This window comes from Malus domestica, chromosome 10 (genome assembly GCF_042453785.1).
Source record: "Malus domestica chromosome 10, GDT2T_hap1".
In the NCBI taxonomy this organism is placed as follows: domain Eukaryota; kingdom Viridiplantae; phylum Streptophyta; class Magnoliopsida; order Rosales; family Rosaceae; genus Malus; species Malus domestica.
The window spans coordinates 33,644,892-33,669,027 of record NC_091670.1 but is presented as its reverse complement, the minus strand read 5'-3'; the positions used below and the strand labels follow the sequence as shown (position 1 = coordinate 33,669,027).

Here is a 24,136-nt window from a genome sequence, read left to right as displayed (position 1 = left end):
ATTTACGCGCTTTTTTATCTCGTATACTTTGTGACCATACCTAATATCACAAACAAATAATTTACGCGCTTTTTTCATCGCAAAAATGTTGATCGACTCAATCCAGTCCGGTGAAGCGATGAGGTAGCCGGAAAGTTTGAGACAACCATTTCCGGAAACCCTGGCAGAACTCCAACACAGAAGGCAGAACTATGATAGTCCAAACGAAACTTGGTAAACGTTAATATAACGAGCGAAACAGGTGGCGTTCGTGTCCTTCCCGGAACAAGAAAGTACACTATGCAAAACAGTAGGCAGGTGCTCGCTCCATCGTCAAGGAAGCAAAAATGGATTTACATACTACTCACTGAGCATCAAACCACTTATCCTCCAACTAACATGTTTCCAAAATCCATATCCGATTTTCGAACATCGAAAAAATTGCGACACCATCCCTTTGTGCTCTTTCAATGGCAGTATGGGGGATAAAGTGCAACTTTCTTATGAATTTTGGTCTCACCCTTGATCGCCAGATGTTGACCCACGAGATCGTCCACGTCCGCGTCCGCGTCCAGGAGGGGCACGTCCAGGTCTCCCACCTTGTCTTCCAGCTGGTCCACCACGACCTGGGCTTGGTGATGTAGAAAGCCCTCTTGCCTGTTGTCTTCGGCGTGCATTCGCCACGGCTCGTTCTGTTATATTTATGGTAGTTGACGGATTAGTCACTGGAGACACCTGTCTCACCTCTTCTGCCGCAAGACTGGGACTAGTTTGTTTTGAAACGCTAACTTCCGATGTGGTACCTGTTGAAGTGGTATCCACGATTACTGAGGTAGCTTCGGCAGCCTGATCAGTCTCCATCACAGTTTGGTCATTACCGTCAATTGACTTATCGGAACCATCAGCGGTTTCTTCAGTCGCATCAATGTCATCATTAAGAATCTCTGGATAATTAACCTCACTGATATCCACAACAGAACCAGCAGCAACACCATAATCATCGCCCCTAGCTGGGGAAGCCTCGGGAGTTGTTACAGGTTCAGGTTGAACTTCCCCTATTTCAGGACTGGCCATCGTATCACCACCACCTTCAAGCTCAGAAATATCAGGGACCAGCTCTCCCTCTTCTCGGTCTCCTCCAAAATCACTGGACTGTTGCTCCAGCTCAACCTGATCTTTGGCTCCATCGTGTGATGGCATATCTTTTCCATCTGATCCATCCACATTCTCCACTAAATCACTATCCTTCTCAGGTTGTGATTCAACTTGACTCGAACCATCAAACTGTCTTTCATTTGGCTCTTCAACCTTCTCCCCAGCAGTCTCAGTTTCTTCTTTCTCAACATCAACAGCAGCTTCCTCATTTAAACCTTGCGGCAAATCAACAGCGACGTCTAAAGGTTCATCTTTGACTGGAACACTCCCAAGATTCTCCGAACTAGTAGATGGCTGCCCTTCACTCCCCTGTGGAGAATCTGAACCTTTGGACTTCTTTGACACAGGTGCTGCCACATCAGGACAAATTTCCCCTTGATTATTTGTTTCCTCACGGGACTCAGAAGTAGATGAAGAAGCCAGACGTTTCCGAAGCAGCGGTTGTGTCAAAGTAGCATTGCCTTGAACTTCCACTTCATTCGTTGGCACTTGTTTGCCCCCATTGCGGGTGCCTTCCATCTCTGACATCTCTACATCACCTTGTGGTTCTTCAGGTCTTACAAGACGGGGCCTAACCAATCTCCTTCCTGGTTTGCGAGTTTCGACATTGGTTTTGGGCAAAGTGATTCTCTTTGCGCTTTCTTCAGTCGCTTTGGATACTAAGCCCTTCGCAGGACTCATTGAAGGCACAACAGTGGGTGCTTGAGCAGTACCTGCATGGCACACAAAGGTTAACGAATTTACACATGAATAAAGAACTAGCAGCATTTACAAAATAAACGATGGAAATAAAAAATGAAGTACACCAATCCTCAGTATAAAAAGAATTGCTCAACAAAAGTACCAGAGGTAGCCACTAATGAAGCATCTGCAACTGGAGTAGTGTTTGCCAGAACACCGTGAGCTCCAAACTCATTGTGAACTGAATGTGCTGTCTTTTCGAAATTTTCAACAGCTAAGCTGTAGGCAGCAGCAAGGCCATCCAGTATGGTTCCCGATAGCAGTTGAACAATTGAGGTGCCCTGAGATACATGGAATATATTATTAAAACAAACCGAGGTGAAATAGCAAGTATAAAACATGGTTTTGAAATATGATGAACAAAGTACGTAAAACAAGTTAGAATATAGGTACTCATAAGGGGAGTGAAAGGAATCTGCTTTCCGGTTTGATAAATAAAAATCATACCTCAGGGAGACTGTCTTTTGCATGTTTTAGCTTTTCCAGCTCATCTGAAAGTTGCTTCAGAGCCTGCTTATGCTTCTCTAGTTCATTCATGAACTTCGTCTTGTCCTAAAGCAAAAAACATCACATGCATCACTTCGTAACACAGCTTATATCCACATTGAGATTAAAGTACTAAGAACATGTCCAGCTGAATTCCAGAAGTAAACCCTAGGATATACTGGTAGAATGCTTTAACTGATATAGAATTTACTACAACGGACAGATAGAAAACCTGGTCAACATTAGTATAGGAATCCGTTACAGCCTTCTCCATCTTCTTGCGCATTGCTTTCTCCATACGGTTTTCGTCCTTCTCCTTTCTCAGCTCCTCTCTCTGCCTCTCCAAATGCTTTTCCAGAAGCTGGCGATCATAGTAAATAAGTCACAACTTGCTAAAGAGGTCAAAGAGATACAGAAAAGCAAAAATGTTTATTAAGTTCAACCTGAATTTTCTGGTCTTTCTCTTCCCTAATTGCCTGCTCCCCGGTAGTATCCCCTGATGCTCGTTTCGCTGTAAGATACAGTCAAATAACAGAAACAGATAGATGAGTGGATTATAATATATATCACAAATGAGTGGAAAAGGACTGATGGATGGTTTAAACTTACCTAATTTGAGTTCCTCCAGCTGTCTAGAAAGAGCTTGATTCTCCTTGCTCAGTTCCTCCTTTTCCTTTGATAGTGTCTCCTTTTCTTTTGAAAGGGTCTCTTTTTCTCTTGAGAACATTTCAAGTCTCCTCTGCAGAATTCATGAATGTTAATCATCAACCAAAAAATAAGAAAAGCTTTCACCTTATAAGCACAACTCCAAATGTCAAAAACTAGTCAAGAGAGGATTACATATAATATGTGCAATTAATTTCAGGTAACAATTGTTCCTTATAAAGGACATGAAACTTTTAAAAACCTTATACTGAGCAGTCATCTTCCTTTGCTTCTCGATATCTGATTTTAGACTTGCCTGTGCAAGGAAGCCATGGGAAGGGTATACATCAGCATTGTATAAGAAATCCAATGGCAAGAACTTCTCCAAATCTGGTCATAGAATACAGAAACTAAGGTGTACCTCAACTTGCAAAGCGTCACTCATTCTCTTCTCCATCTCAGTCAGTTCCAATCTGGAGTTAGCAATATCTCGCTCCAGACGTGATACAGTCTCCAACTTTTCTGAAAGAAGTTTCTTGACTTCTACTATTTGAGAATCCTTCTCCTCCAATTTTTTCTAAGGACATAAATGACGAAAATAAAATAAAGATGTATACAATAACAATGATAAAAGTACGAACAAGAAATCATATAAATATTTGAAGGGAACTGAAACAAAGTAAGATACAAATGGACGCACACCATAGTTTGTTGCCCTACTCACATAATTAATGTACAGATAATCATAATAAAAAAGTAAACCAAAAAAGGGACAAACAAGTTGGAAGTTTATCACATGCATTAACATAAGTTACATAACCATTTGATAAAACATCAAGAATAGGTTAAAATACACCCGTAATTTGTAATGCTTTTCAACATCTTTTTTAAGTGGACAAGGATTCACACATATCAACGATAAAATGTCAGTATAAGTGGCGAAGCTATAATAACTAACAGGAGCAAAACAAGCTTAAAGCAATTAACATTGCTTATAAAGGTGTCAGCCTACCTGCAACTGACGAACATCCTCCTTTGTGCGATCATAATCTTGAACATCAATGTTTCTATATCTTTCAAGTAGCTTCAAGAAAGAGAGTACATTAGAATATTGGATATGTTTATTTAATAAGCACATGCCTACATATATCTGCAGCAGGTACTGCCACAAAATCGGCAGACTGTACAACTTTTCTAATGTTATTAAGGTCCAAATGACTCTTTCAGCTACCAGGCATAGATATACAATTATTGAAATCTAGCTCTCTGGACTATTACTACGTATTTCTATGTTTATATTAGGTTGAAGTGTGCAGGGAAAGTTTATAGAGTGTATAGTTCTCAGAATAAGACAAAATCCTAGAGAGAGAGAGAATCCCCCATCATGGACCGTTAACATATAATTTTGCAATTACTAGATGTAAGTGCAAAAGAGAGACAGAAAGCAGTTCCAAGATCAATACCTCACGAACCCTCTGTTCTGACTGTTCTTTCTCTGACTTTTGCATTTCAATTTCTTTCTTACAGGCTTCCAACTCTATCTGTCTCTCCTGTAGCAATCTCTCTAGGTTCTCAGTCTCAGCATTAGCTTTTTGTGATATTTCACGCAATTTCTGAAACAAAATAAAAAAATATGATGAGTCACATTTGCATGGATGAAAAACAATTATCTAAACAGAGAGAATCCTCAAATAAGGACTTTCAGCAGTCAAAATATTCAAATACCTGGCATTCCTCAAAATTGTGCTTGTTTTCTTCTCTGAGTTGGATATTGCTTTCACGAAGTAAGTTAATTTCTCTAACCTGCAAAGACATTTCATCATGACAGCATAAAGTTAGAAGGGGGAGATAGTAGGTATTGGGATATAATCTCAAAATAGTCTGCTGTGCAATGTCCACAGAAACACAGAATAGAGAGTTCAATGTCAAATAAAACAATGGTCAAACACTTGTGTGGAATATACTGACACTGCACATGTGGTTTGAGAATCACTACATTACAACAAAATAATGCAAAGAGATATAGGATAACAGCTAAGAAGCATAATATACATCTGGACTTTGAGAACAATACTACACGATGAAATGAAACTAACCTGTAGTTGCAAGGATTTCATTTCCTCCTCCGTGAACAATGATCTTGAATTCGTGCGCTCAGCATGAAGTGATGACTTGGCTGTTTCTGAAGCCTTGAGGGCACTCTCAAGCTACAAAAGCAAATATAAAATGAGTGCATGAATTCAACCAAGGACCAATGAATAACCATGATAACACATAAGAAATACAAAAATCACAACAGACAAACATCCTCAGGCTAAATGCAAGAACACATAGTACCATCACATGATTGGAATAAAAACAAAGAGACCTCCTGAAAATTTCTACGACAACAAGGCAACATTTACAAGGCTTTTTTCATGTCAAGAGTTAAAAGTTTAATCACAACCTCATTTTTCCATTTGTATAAAATAACAAATAATGGTGGATAAGAAAACGCCTTTTACAAAACTCACTTGTGACTGTAATCGAAGTTTTTCTTGTTTCAATAAGGAAATCTCTGTCTCTGCCTGTCAAGTTGAAAACAATAATAATATCAAATTTACTATGCATGTCTCTGCCTGTTAAGAGAGGATATTGATAGCAGCAAAAAGAACTTACAATTTCTTTTGTCCGTCGAAGATAACTTATCACATTTTGTAAACCAGCATCACCAGAAGTATCTGAAGCAGTGCTTGCAGAAGTTCCAACTGAACCACGATCTCTTTCAGTCATTTGAATGTGCAAAGCCTCAAGTTGACTGTGCAGTATTTTGTTCTGCGTATAAAGTTGGAGCTTCAGAAGAAGACAAGGGAATATGAAAAATGAAAATATCAAATATGGCACAGAAATTCAGCTAAAATGCAAAGTTCAGTCACAAAATTTCATCTTCCGTATCAAGTCCTAAAACTGGTTATCAAAGACCGGACCTGGTTTCAACTACTTGACTCGTACAGATTATTAACAGCAATTTACTCGACCTCAACATATTGACATAAAACTGACTAGAAAAGAGGACAGTCTGCAAATCATAACAAAAGCAGAGTAAATATGCACTTCAATAACCTGTTCATTGATTTCATTGTACTTCTTCTCGGCAACATTTTTGGATTCTTCTAACATTCCCTTCTCAAATTCCCACTTAGACTTGAGTTCATTCTGTAAGTAAAATAAAACAAAATCAGCTTGCATAACACAACCAAACAAGACTTGCAGCAAACCGACAATTCCCACGAAAGAATAAAGTTACATTTTCACTTTTGAGTGCATCAGCCAATTTACGCAACTCTGAAGCTTCTTCCTGAAGCGTAGCCAAAGCCTGAGATGTCTTAGTCAACTCCTGTATTGTCTCCGACTGGAGGATAACCTGAACGAGATAAAGAATCATTCCTTAGCCATCAGTGAATAAAATGTATATGAGGGTGAAATATATGTAAAGCATGACAATCTCAAGTGCTGAACAGCTGCTGAAGGAAAGGTTCTAGAAATCATTGTTTGATTGACATCCCTTATTGGGATAAATCCGGGTATTAGAGCCTTTGACGACTAATTTATAAGTGCATGTACAACTTCTGAAACAACAATTATTTACATATTCAAAGAAATATTCAGCTGATTGGACTCAATCACAGCCTTAAAATTTAATTCCCACAAGCAATGAAAGTAAACGAGAAAAATCTACCTAAAAAACCACTATCAAACCACAACCCCATAATAGAGTAAAAGACTTTAAGAAGCTGCTGCCAAGAAAACCCCAACATTTCAAACCTTGATAGGACAGGCCTGTTTGACCAGTTGAATCAATGAGCATCAATTGTCCCAGTTTGGATAAGTTTATAAACCATTTTTCTAATTGAACAGCAACAATCACTCAAACCTTATTATACAAGAAAAAGCATAAAAACACATGCAGATTAACCTGTCTTTCATAATTGGCCTGAGCAGAACGCCATCGCTGATGTTCTTTCTCCAAGTCTTCTTTCAAAGCAGATATCTGAATCTCCAGTGACACAATTTGGGAACTGCAAACAAAACAGAGATGAGATGCCAAATGGAATAATCAAATTCATGACATAATGAAAAATAAGAGAAACCCACGTTTTATTTGAGGTTTCTTCCTTTAGACTTGTAATTTCTGATAAAGTGGAAGAAAGAGCTTCTTCCTTCCCTGCAGCTGCTGAAGCAACTTCTTGAGACTTCAAATTACACTCGTGTTCAAGTTCAGATACTCTCTCTCTTAGAGAAAGAAGTTCGGTTTCAAGCGATTTCTTCAGTTTTTCAGCCTGTAAAGTATTTGGGATCATAATTCAGTATCAACTGACAGACGTTGAAGTACTAATTCATCCAAAATCATATACACACACTAGTACCTCAATCTTGAAGTTTTCATGGGCAGATTCCATCTGTCTCAATGCGTCTTCGTTTACCTGAGCTATGCTCTTATACTGTGAAATTAAAATAGAGATAAATCATAAGTTTATGTAGGCTTTAAGATATTAAGCAAGTCAAGGAATACTAAGTACCTGTAGCATGTGATCCTTGTTAGCTTGCACTTCCTCTCTCAATTTTTCAATCTCTTCCTTTGCAGCACGCAATGCCACCAAAGCCTAATCAACCAAGTCAATGTCAGGATCAACTGATTCAAACTCAATATAAAAGAATGGTACATGCTCCCAAATCGAAAACAACCACCGTCAACAAAATGAAAATAAACAAATGCATAGATTGGATCTATGGAAATTTGAAATATCAATATCAGTACCAAAGGAAAAAGCAGAAGCATTATATTACAAATGGCAACCCCGGAAGAATCAATTAACAAAGAAAAAGTAGGCAACATTCAAGAAATCGGCAGGTAAACAGCAGAACTTACCTCATCACTTGTCAAGGAGGAAGATACACTCCCACCATCGACATCAACAACCTGCATCATACGTAAAGAGATGCAGGGGAAAACCATATCAGTCAGTACGTATTAAGGAAAATCGAAAAATGTTTAAGAATATGACATATATCACAAAAGAACTTCAAACATGTAAAGAATACTGCTTATTAGAAAATATACCTTCACATCTGAGGATTTACTCCTTCTGTCCAGATCGGTCAGTTTAGCCTGTGTTATCAACAAAAACTTCAAATCTTAACTTGTAAATCATAGAGATTAAACAGGATAACAATGATACATGAGCGTACTCTGTGAGCTAATTGAAATTGTGCTTGCTAATTGAAATTGTGCTTACAAACATATAGGGGAGCGTATATAGAGAATATGAAAATGAAGGGGAAAAAGACCTCAGCTACAGCAGCTCTAGTCTCAGCAGATGCAAAAGCATGCAAAGCATTAGCCAACTCTTTTCCCATTTCTTCAACTTGTCTCATGGCGTTTTGTATGGACTGCTCACGGTCAAGTGTGAGAGTGCGGGCATTGTTTCGCTCTTCTTGTAGATCTTTCTTGACATCAGCCCACTCCCTCTGAAAATGTAATCATACTTTGTAATATTTACACCCTTAAATAACAGACCTTAACATAAGTATGGTTTCAATTGGAACGCTTCCACATGGATCAAATTAACAGTGTAACCCAGAGAGAAAAAACCCATAGACAACCACCCCATCAACCAGGAAGAAAAAAAAATCTGAAGTGTCACGTATACAAATGAAGTTAGAGGTGAAACCAAAGGTGGAGCATTATGAGTACATACCTCTATTTGTTTCGTATACTCTTCTTGTCTTCTCCTCTCAGCAGCTCTTGCCTCCTGTAGTTGCACAATATAAAATCAAATCAAATACATAAATGAGATGTGAGGGACGAACATAAACATCCAATAAAAATTAACTTCAGATGAACAAAAGTGCAATGAGCTACCTCACGAATTTCCTCGGCACTCTGAATAGTGTCCAAGCTAGCCTGCAGTCTATGGACCCTTTCCGTCAAACTACGAACTTCGTCACAAGCTCGCTTCTCAGCATGTTCCAACATTTCCTTTTCATGCTTCAAAACAGACACCTGTATTGAAACAAGATGTAAAGTGAGAACCTTCAAATGTGACTGCTTTGTAAACTAAGATAATAAGCGTCACCTCCATAGTCAACTTCCTAGTACGCTCCTCAGCGGTTTGAACAGATTCAGAACTTTCACGCAGCTTTCGTTGGTAGTCAACTATCAACTGAGAGAACTCAATGTTCCTTGCTAAAACACCATTTGTTTCATTTCTCTGATAATTTATGCATTACCAACAAGAAAACATAAATTAACACTTGAACAGAGATTAGTCATATCACACTGCACCAATATTAACTTAAAAAAAAATATATATATACATAGAAATATAAAAACGAACCATGCACAGAGAGAAATATTTGGCAACAGATTCTAACAAAAAGATCACCTGATGCTCAAATTCCTTCATAAAGCTCTCAAGTCTCTCTCGAGAAAAATTTGCTTCCAAAGCCAACTTGTCACGCTCTGACCGTAAAGATATGATCTCACTCCTGACCAAAAAACACCAAGTATTATTGAACAGGCAACTAAATACATGAGGTTGACAGAGCTTATAAACAAACTAACCAAAAAAGAGAGCAAAACTGCATTGCAGAAACTCACACTATACTATTGTAACAGGTCAAAATAATAGTAGGCAGCACGATTATGACAATAGTAACTATTGAAAAATTTGACAAGAGGTCATAAGTCTAGATAAATACCAAGAGACGTGCACGTATGAAAAGCATAATTAAGTTTACAATAAAACATCTCAGAGGAAGGACAGTTACAAATTTGTTTACCTGGTCTTTGCCAGATCTTCCTCCAGACATTTCACTCGTTCTGCAGCCCGGTCTTGGGCCTTTTGTGTAGCTTCCTACATTAGTTTATATTTTCTATCATATTTTATAGCAGTACAAATTACCAAGTAACAACACTACCAAACATGCACTTCCTTAGATAATGTCCAATGATCACAATACCTGAGAACTCTCAAGGAGAAGCTTTACGTCAGTTCTCCTTTCTTCTGCAAAAAACAATAAGTAAGTTGTACCACAGTACCTTTTTGCATTGAAGCAAAATATGTCTCAATTTACAATACTACTCCATCTACTAGCGAATCTGAAGATCATCACAGCCTTTTTAGAGGTCTATATGTGAGTATACATATGTAGAGAGAGAGAGCATATTTATGAATTGTACTTCCTTTGATTTTCAGACTTTTTTAAAAAATATATAGTTTGCGAGAGGCAGACCTGGAGCAGCCTCTTCTATACGAGGACCAGACGAATGAAGTTTATGCTCCTCTTCATATAGCCTTTTGTACATTGCAACCTAGGTAGAAATTATGAAGATGCAAGAGGTAGGCCAATCCTTTCATTATCAGTATGTGATTTCCATCACAAAAAGTAAAAAATAAATAAAAAAATAGTAAAAATGACAAATATGTGCGCCCTTGCTCCTCAGAAGGCTTAAGAAGAGCTTACAGAGGCGTGAAGGGATTCAATCATGCGCCCTTGCTCTTCAGCTCTTTGTAACACTGCCGCAACTCTAGAGGCAGCTTCATCATTGTGTTTCTTTATCTCCATTTCAAAATTATCCTGTAGTTCAAGATTCACACCAACTCATCAAATAGTTTTCACAAGCCAACGTGGTAGTACTAACTACTAAGCTAAACAAACAAGCTCCATACTGACAAACATTGAAACTCAGACCAACCTTGAACTCCATTTCCCTATTTTCAAGCCGGTCAGAAAGATTGCGAACAAGGCTCCTGAGCTGCATATTCTGATCAACTAGTCCATTTATGTCCTTGAAGGTCAACTGTTTGCATTGTTATACCCAAAAGAAATTAGAAAAAATCAGCCATACACCAAAAAAAAAAAAAAAAAAAAAAAAACCATATGTTTTAAGTGTCAAATTAAAGAAAATGAGCATCAAGCTTACAAGATGTTCAGATATGACTCTCTCAGCATCAGATTCAGTGTTCATCTCAACAGCAGCAACAGTACCATAGTCATGACTATCATGACCAGATGATATCCCACGAAGCTGTATATCACGGCATTCCTTCAGAAGGATTGTCACCTACAGGTTACCATAGAACACAAGATAATTAAATAATGGAATAAAACAAAAAAGCACAAAATTTAAACTCATCGTGACCAATAAAGCTTGAACATTTTGCAATTAGCAGGAGTGTATTTTCTAATAGACATTGAAAGATAATAGGACACCACAAACTATGGCAACAGGTTATATTGTAAAACATCATGCAGTGTAGTCAGGCAAAATGTATACAAGCACTGGATTTAGTACAATAGCATATTGATGCATGTGTAAGACATGTATTATTAAGTGTAATGAAATTCCCAAACTTACATTGTAAAATTATATCATGCATAAATCGTGTACATCCATTGATTGAATATTATTTATATTAACTACTACGAATTTGATAAATTTTAACATGATATTTTTTACTAACGAAAATAATTGAATGTTCTTACAATTCTAAAAACAAATTCAGAATGTAAAAGAAGACATAATCAGAAAGACTTTAAATGAGTCGCACTAGACTTTTCTTAACCAAAATGATATAATTCTAGAGACAAATAATAGCACATCATCTTGAAATACAACAATGGGTATTTGATTAATATAGTGAATTATCTTGTGAAACCTACGAAGCATAGATACGGATATGGATACGGTGTGATACAAGTTAATGTTCGTGAGTAATGTTTTACCATGATCCACTTAAAAGGTCTGATTAGTTAGTAACATGTGGATGATGATCTGTACGGAGTATTTTTACTACTGGTATGTTGAACAGATGAAGGTTATATAACGTTGCCACTTTATAGACAAGCCAAAGACAAGATTTATAGTCAATCAAACAAAAATGCATCTTATTATCAGTCTGCGCTTTTCTATTACCTCTCGCTGGAGATCAGCAATCTCTTTTCGTGCAAATGTGTAGTCACGCTCATGCTTCCTTACCTCAGCCTGGAAAAGAAATGCGTAAGTAGATATGGCAGAGAAAAATGAAGTATCTCAAAAATCAGGATAATGTCAAAGACCTTTAAGTCCTGGATGGTCTTCTCCAAGTATGCCTGTTCAGAAATCGAGTTCTGCAATTTCTGGTTGATCATAGAATATGCCTCAACCATTCTCTCATGTTCAACTGCATAGATGACAACAATAATTTCAGTACAACAAATAGTATGTTGTAATTTGTTTTTTTAATAATAAACACATGGTTCAATCATATGATCAATCGGAAGTAAAAATAATAGATCTTTTTTTGTGCTCTTGTTAGCTTAAACGTGGATATGTATATGAACACATTATGCAGCAGTCGAAATTGTCCAGAACAACTAGATGAGGTGCCAAACTCGTAAACCAGAAGTCCAACTCTTTTTTGTATAGCCCAACTGTGAAGGACCTGAAGACGGCAAATGGTGTTGTTGCAACTGAAATTGGGATCACAATTGAGATGTACAAACCTGCTCAGGGAGGCAACAAATGTGCTCTGTTCTTTATAATGGCTGTTCAGAGCTAATAAAGCATCACTAGTTGGACTTTTAGTAATCCAGGGGAACGCCTATTCATATACCACATAAAACATTTCTATAATTTACATTTTTGCTCCTCATCCTAGCATGCAATAGACTTCTCAAACACAAACTGTCAAACAATAGAATATAATGTCTCAATTCCTGATGCTGAGTAAGATTAATTCACTCCATCCTTATTCACGAAAGATGATCATTGATAGCAATAGTAAAACATGACTGCTACCAATATAAGAATATACCTCCTATACAATATGTATATATATAAGAATATACCTCTTTCATCTAAAATGACTTCCGCTTTCTCCTCCAATTCAAATAGAACCTGCAATAATCGGAGTCAACACAGAAGTAAATCAGCCTAACACATAAAAAATTGGGTTAATAATTTGATAAAAGGTTCTATCAGGAAAGAAAAAATTGTGTGCATACACGTCCCACAATTTTATGCAAGTTCAACAAAAACAGGCACTATGTTGAGTATTGTCCATTCCTAAAGAGGGGACATATTAATAATTTGATCATAAGCTTTTATTGAGAAATCAAAGTCTATATGCAACACAAGTCCCACAACTTTATGCAAGTTCAACAAACACAGGCACCATAATGAGTATTATCCATTCCTGAAGAGAAGGACGTATTATAAATCACAATGTAGATCATACCCGTTGCAAGACTGCCTCAGATTCCTTCCTTCCCAACTGCTCATGACGAAAGGCATCAACAGCCTCTTGGTACTTCGCATACATTTTTGCAAGCTATGTAAGGAGGGGAGGCATTAAGTAGAAAGGTCAAGAAATAAACTACAAACAATAAACTGAAGAGATGACAAAATATGACTTGCAATATATTGAAATAACTACTTACACTCCAGCCATCCCGCAGAAGTGAAGCTGCTAATGCTGTTCCTGAAACACCAGCAGGAATCTTTGGGACAACTGCTCGATCAGCCTCTATAATGTCGGGGGATTCAAATGAATTCATCCATCTGCAACATAAAAATCAAATAAGACAGAACAGATGCCTGCGTATTAGTAGTGTCTTATAAGAGCTCCAAACCAAAAATTCTTCGACCACTATAAAGTTGGACGTACGCTTCCGTGCTAAAACTACTGAGTGGAAGAAGATTAAGCTCATTTGATTTCCTGCTAGCTTCGATTTCTGCTTCACATTTTTCAAGTTTCGCTTTCAGATCTGCTGCTTCCTATACTCATCACAACCCGAAAGGGCCAAAAATAACAGAGAAACATTGTTACACACTGCCTTTACTAAGGGAAAAACTAAACACCATAATGAAACTTAAGACACCTTTTTGTCTGGACGTCCAGAGAAAATAAACAGGGCCAACGACATTATAACAAGGGGAAAAAAACAATCACGAGCAATATCACATCACCAGTAGATAAATAAAATATATATTCTCAGAAATAGAACAACAAAGTAAATTATGGCATACTTCGAATCATATCATCATACCCAAAAAAATTGCAGAATAACTATGCTCATGAAAATTTAAAAATATTAAACCCTTGCATCAATGGGAATAGGGGAAGAAACGCATCTACCTTCTCAAATTGATTTCTTGCAGCCTCTACCCTTTCAAGTTTTTCCTTGTAATCATTTTTCACTTGAATCAAATGTGTCTGCATGATAGCACACAGAAAATTATAGTACAGAAACTCCAAATAAAAAATAAAATAAAGACTGACAAGATTAACCGAGAAATTATCACCTCCAAAGCCTTGATCACACCTTCAAGCTCTCCTGCCTTTTTGGACCATTCCTCAGAACTTTCTTTGTATAGTTCAACAAGCTTATTTAACTGCAAAAACAAAAACAAATTTTCACATTAAATATAACAAAATAAGTCATTACAAAAGCCAACTATTGTCATACAAGTAACTAGTCTTCCACATTATCAAAGAAGAAAACAAGTTACCAATGCTTTATTAACTAATAACATATAAAACTCAATTCACATCGTCTCCAGTCGAACATATGGCTAAAAGGTCGTACCCAGTGTACAAGGCTCCCGCTTTACGCAGGGTCTGGGAGAGGTGAATGTCGGCTAGCCTTACCCCCATTTATGGAGAGGCTGCTCCCAAGTCTCGAACCCGAGACCTACCGCTCATGGGCGAAGGCACTTGCCATCGCACCAAGTCGAACATATGGCTAAATAAAATAAATTTTAATATAAAAGACATTTCAAGGAACTCACTGTTGAGAGTTCAGCAGTTAATCGCTCTTCATTGGCTGCAGCAGCATCTTTAGATGAGTGTAGCTCCTACAAGTGTGAAATAAGTATGAACAAATCAGTTCAGACATAACTAAAGAGTCACATGAAACATATTTTAGAACACCAAATGGAATGTATCCCCACCTCCTGTAAAGACGTTAGCTTGGCTTCTAATTCACTCACTCTTTGCTTGTTCCATTTTAAAGAGCTAGAGCAATCATTGAATTGTCTCTCAACCTAAAGATATTAAAAATCAAGTACATTCACAAAGAAGTAAATACAAAAATGTATGTGTATAGGCATGCTTACTAAGACATATGCCCTGTCTGTATGAAACAAATCTGCCTCAACATTATGCTTTATATATGCCCATATAAAACATAGAGAATCTAATGTCATAGTCAGAAATACACTTACATCTGCAAGTTTAGAAGACAAATCTGCCTCAACATCAGCATGCGTTCTACGAAGCCGAATGAGACTGTCAACTTTCTCTGTTAACTCGTCATTAAGCCAGACATTATGCCTTTCAATAAGTTCTTTCTCCTGTAAATTATAAGATTTTCCATGGTAAACACATATATGCTTCAGAAGATATCGAAAGATAGAAGGGACCTACTACTTAGTCTTGACCAACTTAGCCACCACCTTTAACATTATTTTCCAATGATGAGCAACTATCTAACTAAAATGTAGCAGCATAAGAGATAGTGGAATGGCGAACTAAAAATAAGATTCAATTTTTTTACGTGAACCATAAATAAATTTTACTTAGGATTGACCTGTGATAGACGAGTACATGCAGCCTTGGTGCGTGCTAATTCTGCCTCGGCTTCGCTCAAACGAGCCTCCCTTTGAGCGGCATTGTCAGAAGTTAATACCTTCAGAATCAATAAAAAGGATGTGAAAATGTCACTAAATGTATGGCAGATATGGTTTCAGCTTTCACCTTGTAAATGCTAAATGGGAAAATGCAAGAAAGCTTACAATCCTGTCGATATAAGACTTGATGGTGGCATTCTTTTCACTAATCTCCAAGTCCTTCTGCTCCACCAACTCTATCAACTGCCTCTTCGATTTGTGCAATTCCGACACCTCCGCCTTAATCCTCTCTATCTCCCCATCCTTCCCAATCTGCACACACAGGAACGCACGACCAAACACATCAATACACCAAGATCAAAATATATTCATAAGTACAAAAACCGAAAACGAAAACCCAACAAGCATAGAATTGTGGGCTATAACTATAGTAACCTACTCAAAAGCATTAAAAAACGCGATCATTTGGTCATGCAAACCCTAAAACAGAAAGCAACAGAATAGAAAAAACAACTGAAAGCAAAATCGAGCTTCGTACGGATTGGAGATGGAGCTGGTGCTTCTGGGACTGGAGCTCGGCGACCTCAGAGAGGCGGCTGTCGAGGGAGGACTGAAGCTGGGCGTATTGAGACTCGAGCTTGGAGAATTCTTCGGAGATGGAGAGATACTTCTGCTCGAGGAGGGAGCAGGTCTGCTCGGCCGTGATGGAAGCAGCGTCGTTCTGGGCCTTGACGGTCTCTAGCTCCCTCTGCAGGTCCCGAATATAGGCGTCGGCCTTGTCCGCCACCCAAACGGCGTCGTTGCCGTGGCGGGAGAAGTCCTCGTCGGAGACGAAAAGCGGCATCGTTTCGGTGTATCAGGTGGGAGTTTGGTTTTGTGGTGTGCCCTACTTTTGGAAGGATCGATCAGAGTTCATAGGAAAATGGAGAGAAGGGGACAAATGGGAGGAGAGATTGGGAGAGAGAGGGAAAGTGACGATGGAATTAATTTGAAGGGGAGAGAGAGAGAGAGAGTAGAGAGTCCTGGAAATATGGGCGGTTCAGATTTTTTCCTACAGGCCCCTCCGGCGGACCGGCCCTGGGCTGGTTCGGTTATTGGAGAAGAAGATCCGGGCTTTTTGTTAATCCTGTTCAGCCCTGCAAAATCTGTTATTACAACTCGGGATCTGGCCTGGCTCCTTCTTGCCTGGGCAAGAATATAACCTGGGCTAGAAGGCCCAACATGGAGTTTGTTTTCACTCATACATGTGGTCTTTGTCTTTTATTTTGTTTTTTTGTTTTCAATATATGCGTAATTAAGTCATTTAGTATTACGGTTTAATAATATTCTTCTCTATATGTGTATGAGAAGTCTCAGGTTAGAGGAAGAAAAAAAGATATGCGTAATTACAATTTTTGTTGTCATTCTATTAATTTCAATTAAAATTTTAAATTATTTAAAAAATTATAGTGTTTAATCAAGATTCTAAATGAGATATGATATTTTATGTGTACTTAATCAGAATTTTAAAAAAAATTATAACACTCCTCGACTAGCTAGGCATATCAAACCTTGGTTTCACTTGCACTTGCATTCTTGCATAAGCACACTCGTGCCAAATTCTAAAACGTGGCCCTAAGCGCATGGTAAATTGGCATGTGGCTCTTTTTATTGAGTGCTTTTTTGCGCAACTCCTTCAAATTATGGTAATGCTCACTACCCTACATATTATTATTGGATAGATTTAAATTTTAAAATTTGTGTCTATTCACTACATAGATCTCAAAATTTATATTTATCCAACAGTGATAAATAAGGTGGTGAGCATCATCATCACTTGAGAGTGGTGAGCATCACCATCACTTGAGGGTGATGAGTAAAAATATTCCCTTTATTATTTAAGTGGAAAGAGTTTCTACCTCTGCCATAAGAAAATTAGCAAGACTTAGAGGCTTGTTTGGTGGGCTGGATATGATTAGGCCTTAGATAAAATCAGGTTGGCATATATTTGTAAGATATGACTTATAATTCATGTATAAGGATAGATTATATAACTCATTTTATTATAGATTCATAACTCATTATGTTTAATCATGTTTATTTCATATTTTGACACACAAACAAAGAATTGGACTCAAGTCCATTTGAATTGGTCACAACCTATTCCAACCAGCCTACCAAACATAACCTAGGGGTTTTGCACCCCGCATAGGTTAAACTTTGAGAATAGCATGCTCCTTTTCTTTGCAACCAATAAATAATGACTCTGGAAGTATTTTTATTTTAACAGGTTCGTTGGAGATACTCTTTTAAAGAAATAAGAATTTAGTTACTTTCTTTTATATTTTTTCCTTTAACCAAAACTTCAGTACGCATTACGCATGGTGGTTTTTGCTTACAAATTGCTTGTCCTCCTTCCTTCACTTTTTTTTTTCCATATTTTACAAGTTTCATTAGAAATAGAGAAGGTCTACGTTGATTCACTTGAACATTTAGCACATACTATGAATAACATAATTTTTCACTTAAATACAAAATTTACAAGTTCTAAATTGCCTTGGTGAATAGAGTATTCTTCTCTAACTCATTTCAATTTGCATTCAAACCATTTTTCTCACTCTTACTAGTCTAACTTCAAATAATAAAAGTAAGAATACAAAATATTAAGGTCCATTGTATAATTCCATTGTCAACACTAATCATGTGAAGCCCTCTACTTTGTCCAAACATAAATACCACTTCCTATCCTCTCAATTATTGCACTTGAACACCCATTCTTATTCAAGCCATCCCATGTCCAGAGTGCCCTTCAAAATGTCAAGCAAACCTTTTCGAAAATTAACACAAAGAAGAAGATACCTAACTTATTTAGTAAATAAACATTTTTAAAAAGTCCTCTCCCCTTTGGTGGGCAGGAAGGCAGAGAGTTTCTGGATGTAATCGTCCTCCCTTTCAAAGAAAGGTAGGTGTCTCGCACAAGACCGTTGATAAAGTGATGATCTTGCCTAATCTTTTTCTATTTGAAAAAAAAAAACTATTTTAAAAAGGTGTATATATTATTAGTCACTAGTCAGCAATCAGAACAGAAGTACATCCCAATCGATTCAAAAAAAAAAAAAGCACTCAAAACCTCACACATCAAATCCAAGAATACAATGGGGTATAATATTCCCCCAAAGCAAAAAAAAGGAGTTAGAAAAATACACTAATAACTCAATTACCAGAGCAATTGAGAGATACACATGATGGTAGTATCCCACACAGCCTGTTAAAGGAATTCAAATCATTCAAAGTTTGATGGGTCACATGGAAATAAAAAGCAAAAAACTGACACATCCAACACATGCCTTGCCTCCCAAATGCATATGCACATGATGTCTCCTCCTTCAGCTCCCACTACACCACCACCCTCCATCCCAAACCTTTCTTTTATCTCCAATTATCAATCACTTCTGCCTACTTCAAACCCATTAATTAAAAGAAATTATGAATACTAAAATCAGTTGTCTAAGCATGCGAATCTGAACCATTAATGATGGATTCTCGATACTAATCGTGAATCTTGACTGTTGATGCACTTTCGACACCCTAACTAAAATCTCACATATTTAATCACAAACCTTTCCTCTAATCTACATTGTAGACACAATTCACAACCATCACAAGTAACTACTATTTTTTTTTTCTTCGATATAGTTAGCAAACTATATGCACACACTTCTCTAACATATTAATCATCGAACGCATTAGGGTTTATAATTTTGTCCATGATTTTCTTCTTCTTTTTCTCTCTTTGATGTCAATAATTCTACAGAATATCTTCCAATGTGGGACGGCAGGCAGCCAATAAGGTGCATCGGAGGTGGCTGTGGCAAGTGATCAGATGGTCGTTCGTGAGGCCTGAGGCTTGCATGAATGAATGAACAACTGTTGGACCCACAAACCTAAATCCCCTCCTAACCATGTCTCTGCTGATCGACTCTGATTTGGATGTCTTCACTGGGATTTTGTAGCCTAATTTATATTGTGGTGAGATGGGCTTTTCATTGACAAATCCCCAGATGTACTTGTCAAATGATCCAAATTCCTTCTTAATCTGCAAGTATTTTTAAAAAAAATTGAGTTCATTAGTATAAATACAACACTTAAGTACTACTACTACTAAACTAAGCCATATTAGCTTTTCCAAGTGTTAAAAGAAAAGGAGATATATATTATATAATATTTGTAGAAAAAGTTGTTACTAACGTTCCAAACTAATACCCTACACTGAAAGATGATTACATATAATTATTTAAAACGTCAATAATAATTCTTTATTGTAGTTATATATTGCAAACATCATGCACAACAGCTGGAATACCGCACCAGTCAAGCTTTTCACCAAACAATGGAAGAAAAGAATCATAGATTATGCTTTAACTCAAAAAGAATTAAAGATTAAGATGTAAATGATGGTCAAGTCAATATTCTCTTTATAACATTACATTATTTTCATGGGTTTTCTTAAACGAATGAAAATGTTCTTTAACATGTCCTTAAAAAGAAGGCGTGATCATTGATCAGGAAAAAAAAATGGTCCTTAAAAGAAGGGGACAGATTAGATGGAAAAGATTTGTTAAGAGGACAAAAAGCAAGAAATTGCAGATTTTGATGCTTAGTATTTTTACCTCAAGAATTCTGTTAGAGTTGTCTACAACCCCTCGGATCCTGCTGATTTCAATGCCATATTCTGAAGCAATTGACATCATCTGTTTGTCACTTAAATTTGCCACAGTTTCTGCATCAAATCCTGAAAATGCATCCCTGCAGAGGTGGAACATATATAATAAAAAGGCAGTTTTTCAGAAACATACTGTTTGATCCCATCTACCTAATGAGAAGAAGCATGATAGTAAAAAAAAAAAGACAAATGACTACATCATCAGTTCTGCATTCATCATAACTTGTTACATGGTCAATTATTGTGAGAACAACGTTGTATACGCCCGTTAATTTTTGTTGGTAACAAATTGCATGACAACAAGGACTCACCTGAAATCTTGACGTTTTTTCAAAATGGAAGTCCAATCTGAGCCAACTTGAGCTCCAGTTAACACAAGCAGTTCGAACAACATCCTGCAACATGAATAAATTGAATCCAAATGAGTAAAAAGGAAAATAATGACTACTTATCAGTCTGATATTCATCCTATTTTTTCTTGATCAGTTATTATCAGAGGAACAATTGGACTTACTTGTCATCATGGACAGGAACTCCCCATTCTTCATCATGGTAAGCAACATAGATGGGATCTGAGGATAAAGATAAAATTAAAATAAAACAATTAATAATCAGTTAATTAGGAACATTATTTATCATTTTCATTTCACAGATTGAGTCCAATAATAATTTAAGGATTATAAATTACCTGAATTAGCCGTGATAAAGCTGCACCTTTTCTCTTCTTCAGCTGCCTTGGCTTCTACATTACCAGAAGCATCAACAGGAACAACCCTTTCAAGGTTGGCAGACTTTGACCTGCCGTAATGGGCAATCTTCATCTTCCGTTGTGCATGCTGAAGCGCCATCTGTTCCCTCCTGCCAGCAGCAATGCTGCCAGGTGCCTCGGTGATCAAGGAAGAGGAATAACTCAACGAGGCCTCGATATTAGAAGCAGAGAATCCACCATTACCAAAACCTCCATGATTATGATCAGCAGCATCAACATCAACACCAACGCTAGCGCGCTTGAAACTCTTGGACTTCTTCCTCTCCAAAATCTTAGCTCTTGTGGTTCCTCCTGGTGTGACAACTTTTTCGGAACTCGAATTAAGGCCATTAGGGTCATTTCCTCTCTTGATTGCTGGTGGCCTTGGGGACTTTGACTTGGGAGAAATGGGAGGTGTTAACAAAGATGAAGCTGCCTTGTTGGTAGTTCTAGGACTAGTAATACTTGCAGAAGAAGTTGGCAATGGTAGTGGAGGTGGTGATGGTGTCGATATTTTCTTAATCGAACCACGCCGGTCTAGGCTAGGAACCCGGTTGCAATTAGGCTGAAGGACTGGCCTGCCATTGATTCCAGCCACAATGGGTGCGACTTCAATCCCTAAGGTCACCTTGGCCTTTGAGCTGCACATATTTCTTATGTTATATGTATATATTTTGTGTTTGGGTATGCAAATCTCTATGTGTGTTGGCTGCTGGGTAGGTTTAGCAATTAATAGAGAAGAAGGCCAAAAACTAGGGTTTTTAGGAAAAATAGCTCAAGAATGTGCAGAAGGGAAGAGATCAATGGAGGAGGTGGTGTGGGAGTGAAGGAAGGGGAAAGGGAGGGAATGGGGATTTTATAAATGGAGAGGAAGTGGGGACAGGTAAAGGGGAGGTTGTGTAACATGGGGAGGTTGGGGCCTGCCTACTTACTTGGCAATTTGGGATTATTTGCTGTTAATTATTGTTAATAATATAATTTGTTTATGTTGTTCTTGCATAGGGAGAGAATCAAATTGAAATTAAAATGGGGATTTGTTGGGTGGGAGGATTATGGGATTATGTGCTGAAGCCACCATTTTTTTTTCACTTAGGACTTCCCTCCTCTTCCAACTTTACAGAAGATGTTTGGATATATTCTTCTGATATGCCAGAGCTTAAAGCTTGAGTGGTGGATAAGGAAGGTAACAATGCAAGTAAAAGACCAATTATTGATACCCTCTTTTTAGCTGGAGGGAATCTCTCATTCTCTCTCTCAAATTTTTTTTGGTGAGGTGAAGCGAATGTGAAATACTCGATTACTTATGTGTAATGAGTCATTATTTATTGTAGATAAATTACAATTAATACACGTTCAAATTTTTTTCTTACAACTGTAATGTACATGTAAGAATGAATAATCCCTTACATGTAAGTATATCCTCCTTACATGTAAGAAATCAAATAGTGTTCAAGGTAATGTAGGTCACTTTACGTGTAAGGAGCCAAACACTGTTCAAAGTAAAGTAGAGAAACTTGATTATTTTAATAATCATAATTGCCCTTTTGAGTAAGCACAAGCTATAAAGTTATTGAGGTTGAACAGTGGTTAGGATTTAGTAGTTGAACTAATCAAATGAAAGATATTAGAAGTCCATACAAGACCTTTCTGAACTTACACACGTTAATTAACTGATATATTTATGTAATCAATAGGATTCTCACACATACTTTTCCAAGACAAACTGGCATATTGGTCCCTTTTCTTTCTTTGATCTCTTTTGGTTCCTTTTTCCTGCTTGTTTTTGTTTCTTACAGTCTGGAATATGGGCTTTTGAACATCTGCAATAAGGGATGAAGTAGCAAAATATTGTATATATAGGAAGAAAGGAATAACCATAGCGTTTTACACATAAACGTTATGTAAACATATTGAACCTGCATATTTCAACCATATTAGTCATTTAATTAGGGAATTACATTAAATGACTTCGTTTGATCAGTGATCAACTTTTTTTTATTGTTGAACCTAGCTAATGTTAAACTATTTGATCATTTCAAACCAATTTACATTTATGTTCGACCATTAATTTATTCAACCCAATAAACATACATTCGACCATTCACTCAACTCATAATGCTTAAACTTTTCACATTAAAAAAAAAAAAAAGAGTTAGATGACTCATTAAATTGAGTTATTTGACACATTTCTCCTCTAATATTTGCTGGATGTGATGCCAGCTCAAGCAGTTATTGAAGCCAATATAAATCATGGCCTCTAAGATATGGTGTCATCAAAGTGCATATAAACTGTCCTATTGGGGATCTGTGCACCTTGTGTACATTGAGAGGATGACATGTGTCATCTCTAGTACATGTGTTTTGTGAAGTCATGAGCAATTGAGATTTGTACTCAAACTACCATAAGACTTGTTGATCCTCATTGATGGTTTGTGGACCCTTAATTTACTTTGTGGCTTGAGCCTTTTTATCCTTTCACACTTTCACAAAGTCACAGACTCACATGGCCTGCAGGAGCATAAGAAACCTTGCTTCCAAGTGAGTGTATAGTCCCAAAAGTCAGGATCCTGTAGAAGCAATTTTGACGTTAGAATTAGAATGAACTTGTTCTTGGCCTAATGGGAATGTCTTGCCTTGGGATATGATATGCAAGCTAATAATGCATTGTTATGTGATAAAGTTAAACACAATATATGATTGATTTAAAATATTAAGATAGTAGCATCTCGAGTTTTGACAAATGCATGGATCTGTGTATTTTCTACACAAATCTACTATTAAGTACTAATCACCAAATCACATTAAACTCTTTAACCACATTAGGCTAGTGGTCAAGTCTAATTGGGTACACAAAAACATGTCACATGGAAAAAGAATAACTACCAACATGGGGTGTTATAATTAAGTTACGAACCCTATCCTTAAAGAACAGATAGCAAGCATCTAACTTTTCCTATTCCTCTCGTTTAACATTCTAATTTGTATTTGGAAATTTTGTTGGCGTGGACCAAACCCTTGTCTAATG

At 37.2% G+C, this 24,136-nt stretch overlaps 2 protein-coding genes across 3 annotated transcripts; both read right to left on the bottom strand.

Moving 5' to 3' along the window:
• Positions 1-192: 192 nt before the first annotated feature.
• Positions 193-16,675, bottom strand: LOC103446019 (nuclear-pore anchor-like). Of its 2 annotated transcripts, none has more exons than XM_017335053.3 (47): positions 16,200-16,675; positions 15,827-15,973; positions 15,622-15,720; positions 15,257-15,385; positions 14,984-15,076; positions 14,822-14,887; positions 14,336-14,425; positions 14,169-14,246; positions 13,698-13,807; positions 13,471-13,591; positions 13,269-13,361; positions 12,880-12,928; positions 12,109-12,212; positions 11,966-12,034; positions 10,973-11,113; positions 10,745-10,849; positions 10,513-10,626; positions 10,282-10,360; positions 10,009-10,052; positions 9,829-9,902; positions 9,432-9,534; positions 9,123-9,257; positions 8,909-9,049; positions 8,745-8,798; positions 8,335-8,514; positions 8,108-8,155; positions 7,916-7,966; positions 7,566-7,649; positions 7,413-7,487; positions 7,141-7,325; positions 6,962-7,064; positions 6,293-6,409; positions 6,109-6,201; positions 5,665-5,820; positions 5,520-5,573; positions 5,103-5,213; positions 4,732-4,809; positions 4,470-4,619; positions 4,019-4,090; positions 3,428-3,583; positions 3,269-3,322; positions 2,971-3,100; positions 2,805-2,872; positions 2,594-2,722; positions 2,323-2,427; positions 1,979-2,156; positions 193-1,847 (listed from the first exon to the last, which is right to left on the bottom strand). In XM_017335053.3, exons 1-47 carry the CDS (start codon positions 16,503-16,505, stop codon positions 496-498), a joined length of 6,273 nt encoding a protein of 2,090 aa, XP_017190542.2. In that variant the 5' UTR covers positions 16,506-16,675; the 3' UTR covers positions 193-495. The 2 variants fall into 2 exon arrangements, with proteins under 2 accessions (XP_017190542.2, XP_028965917.1); XM_029110084.2 differs by having other exon boundaries at positions 10,009-10,049; positions 16,200-16,666.
• A 2,002-nt stretch (positions 16,676-18,677) lies between these two features.
• LOC103445940 (uncharacterized) lies at positions 18,678-22,221 on the bottom strand. Its single transcript, XM_008384994.4, has 5 exons — positions 21,052-22,221; positions 20,878-20,935; positions 20,675-20,758; positions 20,311-20,446; positions 18,678-19,736 (listed from the first exon to the last, which is right to left on the bottom strand). The coding sequence occupies exons 1-5, from the start codon at positions 21,758-21,760 to the stop codon at positions 19,449-19,451; spliced, it is 1,275 nt and encodes a 424-aa protein (XP_008383216.1). The 5' UTR covers positions 21,761-22,221; the 3' UTR covers positions 18,678-19,448.
• Positions 22,222-24,136: the final 1,915 nt, after the last annotated feature.

Coding starts and splice junctions, on each gene's coding strand:
- LOC103446019 (XM_017335053.3), bottom strand. CDS start 16,505: ATGCCGCTTTTCGTCTCCGACGAGGACTTCTCCCGCCACGGCAACGAC. Junction 14,888..14,983: donor AGCTAACGTCTTTACAGGAG/GTGGGGATACAT, acceptor TCACACTTGTAG/GAGCTACACTCATCTAAAGA. Junction 2,157..2,322: donor CAAAAGACAGTCTCCCTGAG/GTATGATTTTTA, acceptor CATGTATCTCAG/GGCACCTCAATTGTTCAACT.
- LOC103445940 (XM_008384994.4), bottom strand. CDS start 21,760: ATGTGCAGCTCAAAGGCCAAGGTGACCTTAGGGATTGAAGTCGCACCC. Junction 20,936..21,051: donor CTTTATCACGGCTAATTCAG/GTAATTTATAAT, acceptor CTTTATCCTCAG/ATCCCATCTATGTTGCTTAC. Junction 20,447..20,674: donor AAAAAACGTCAAGATTTCAG/GTGAGTCCTTGT, acceptor CCACCTCTGCAG/GGATGCATTTTCAGGATTTG.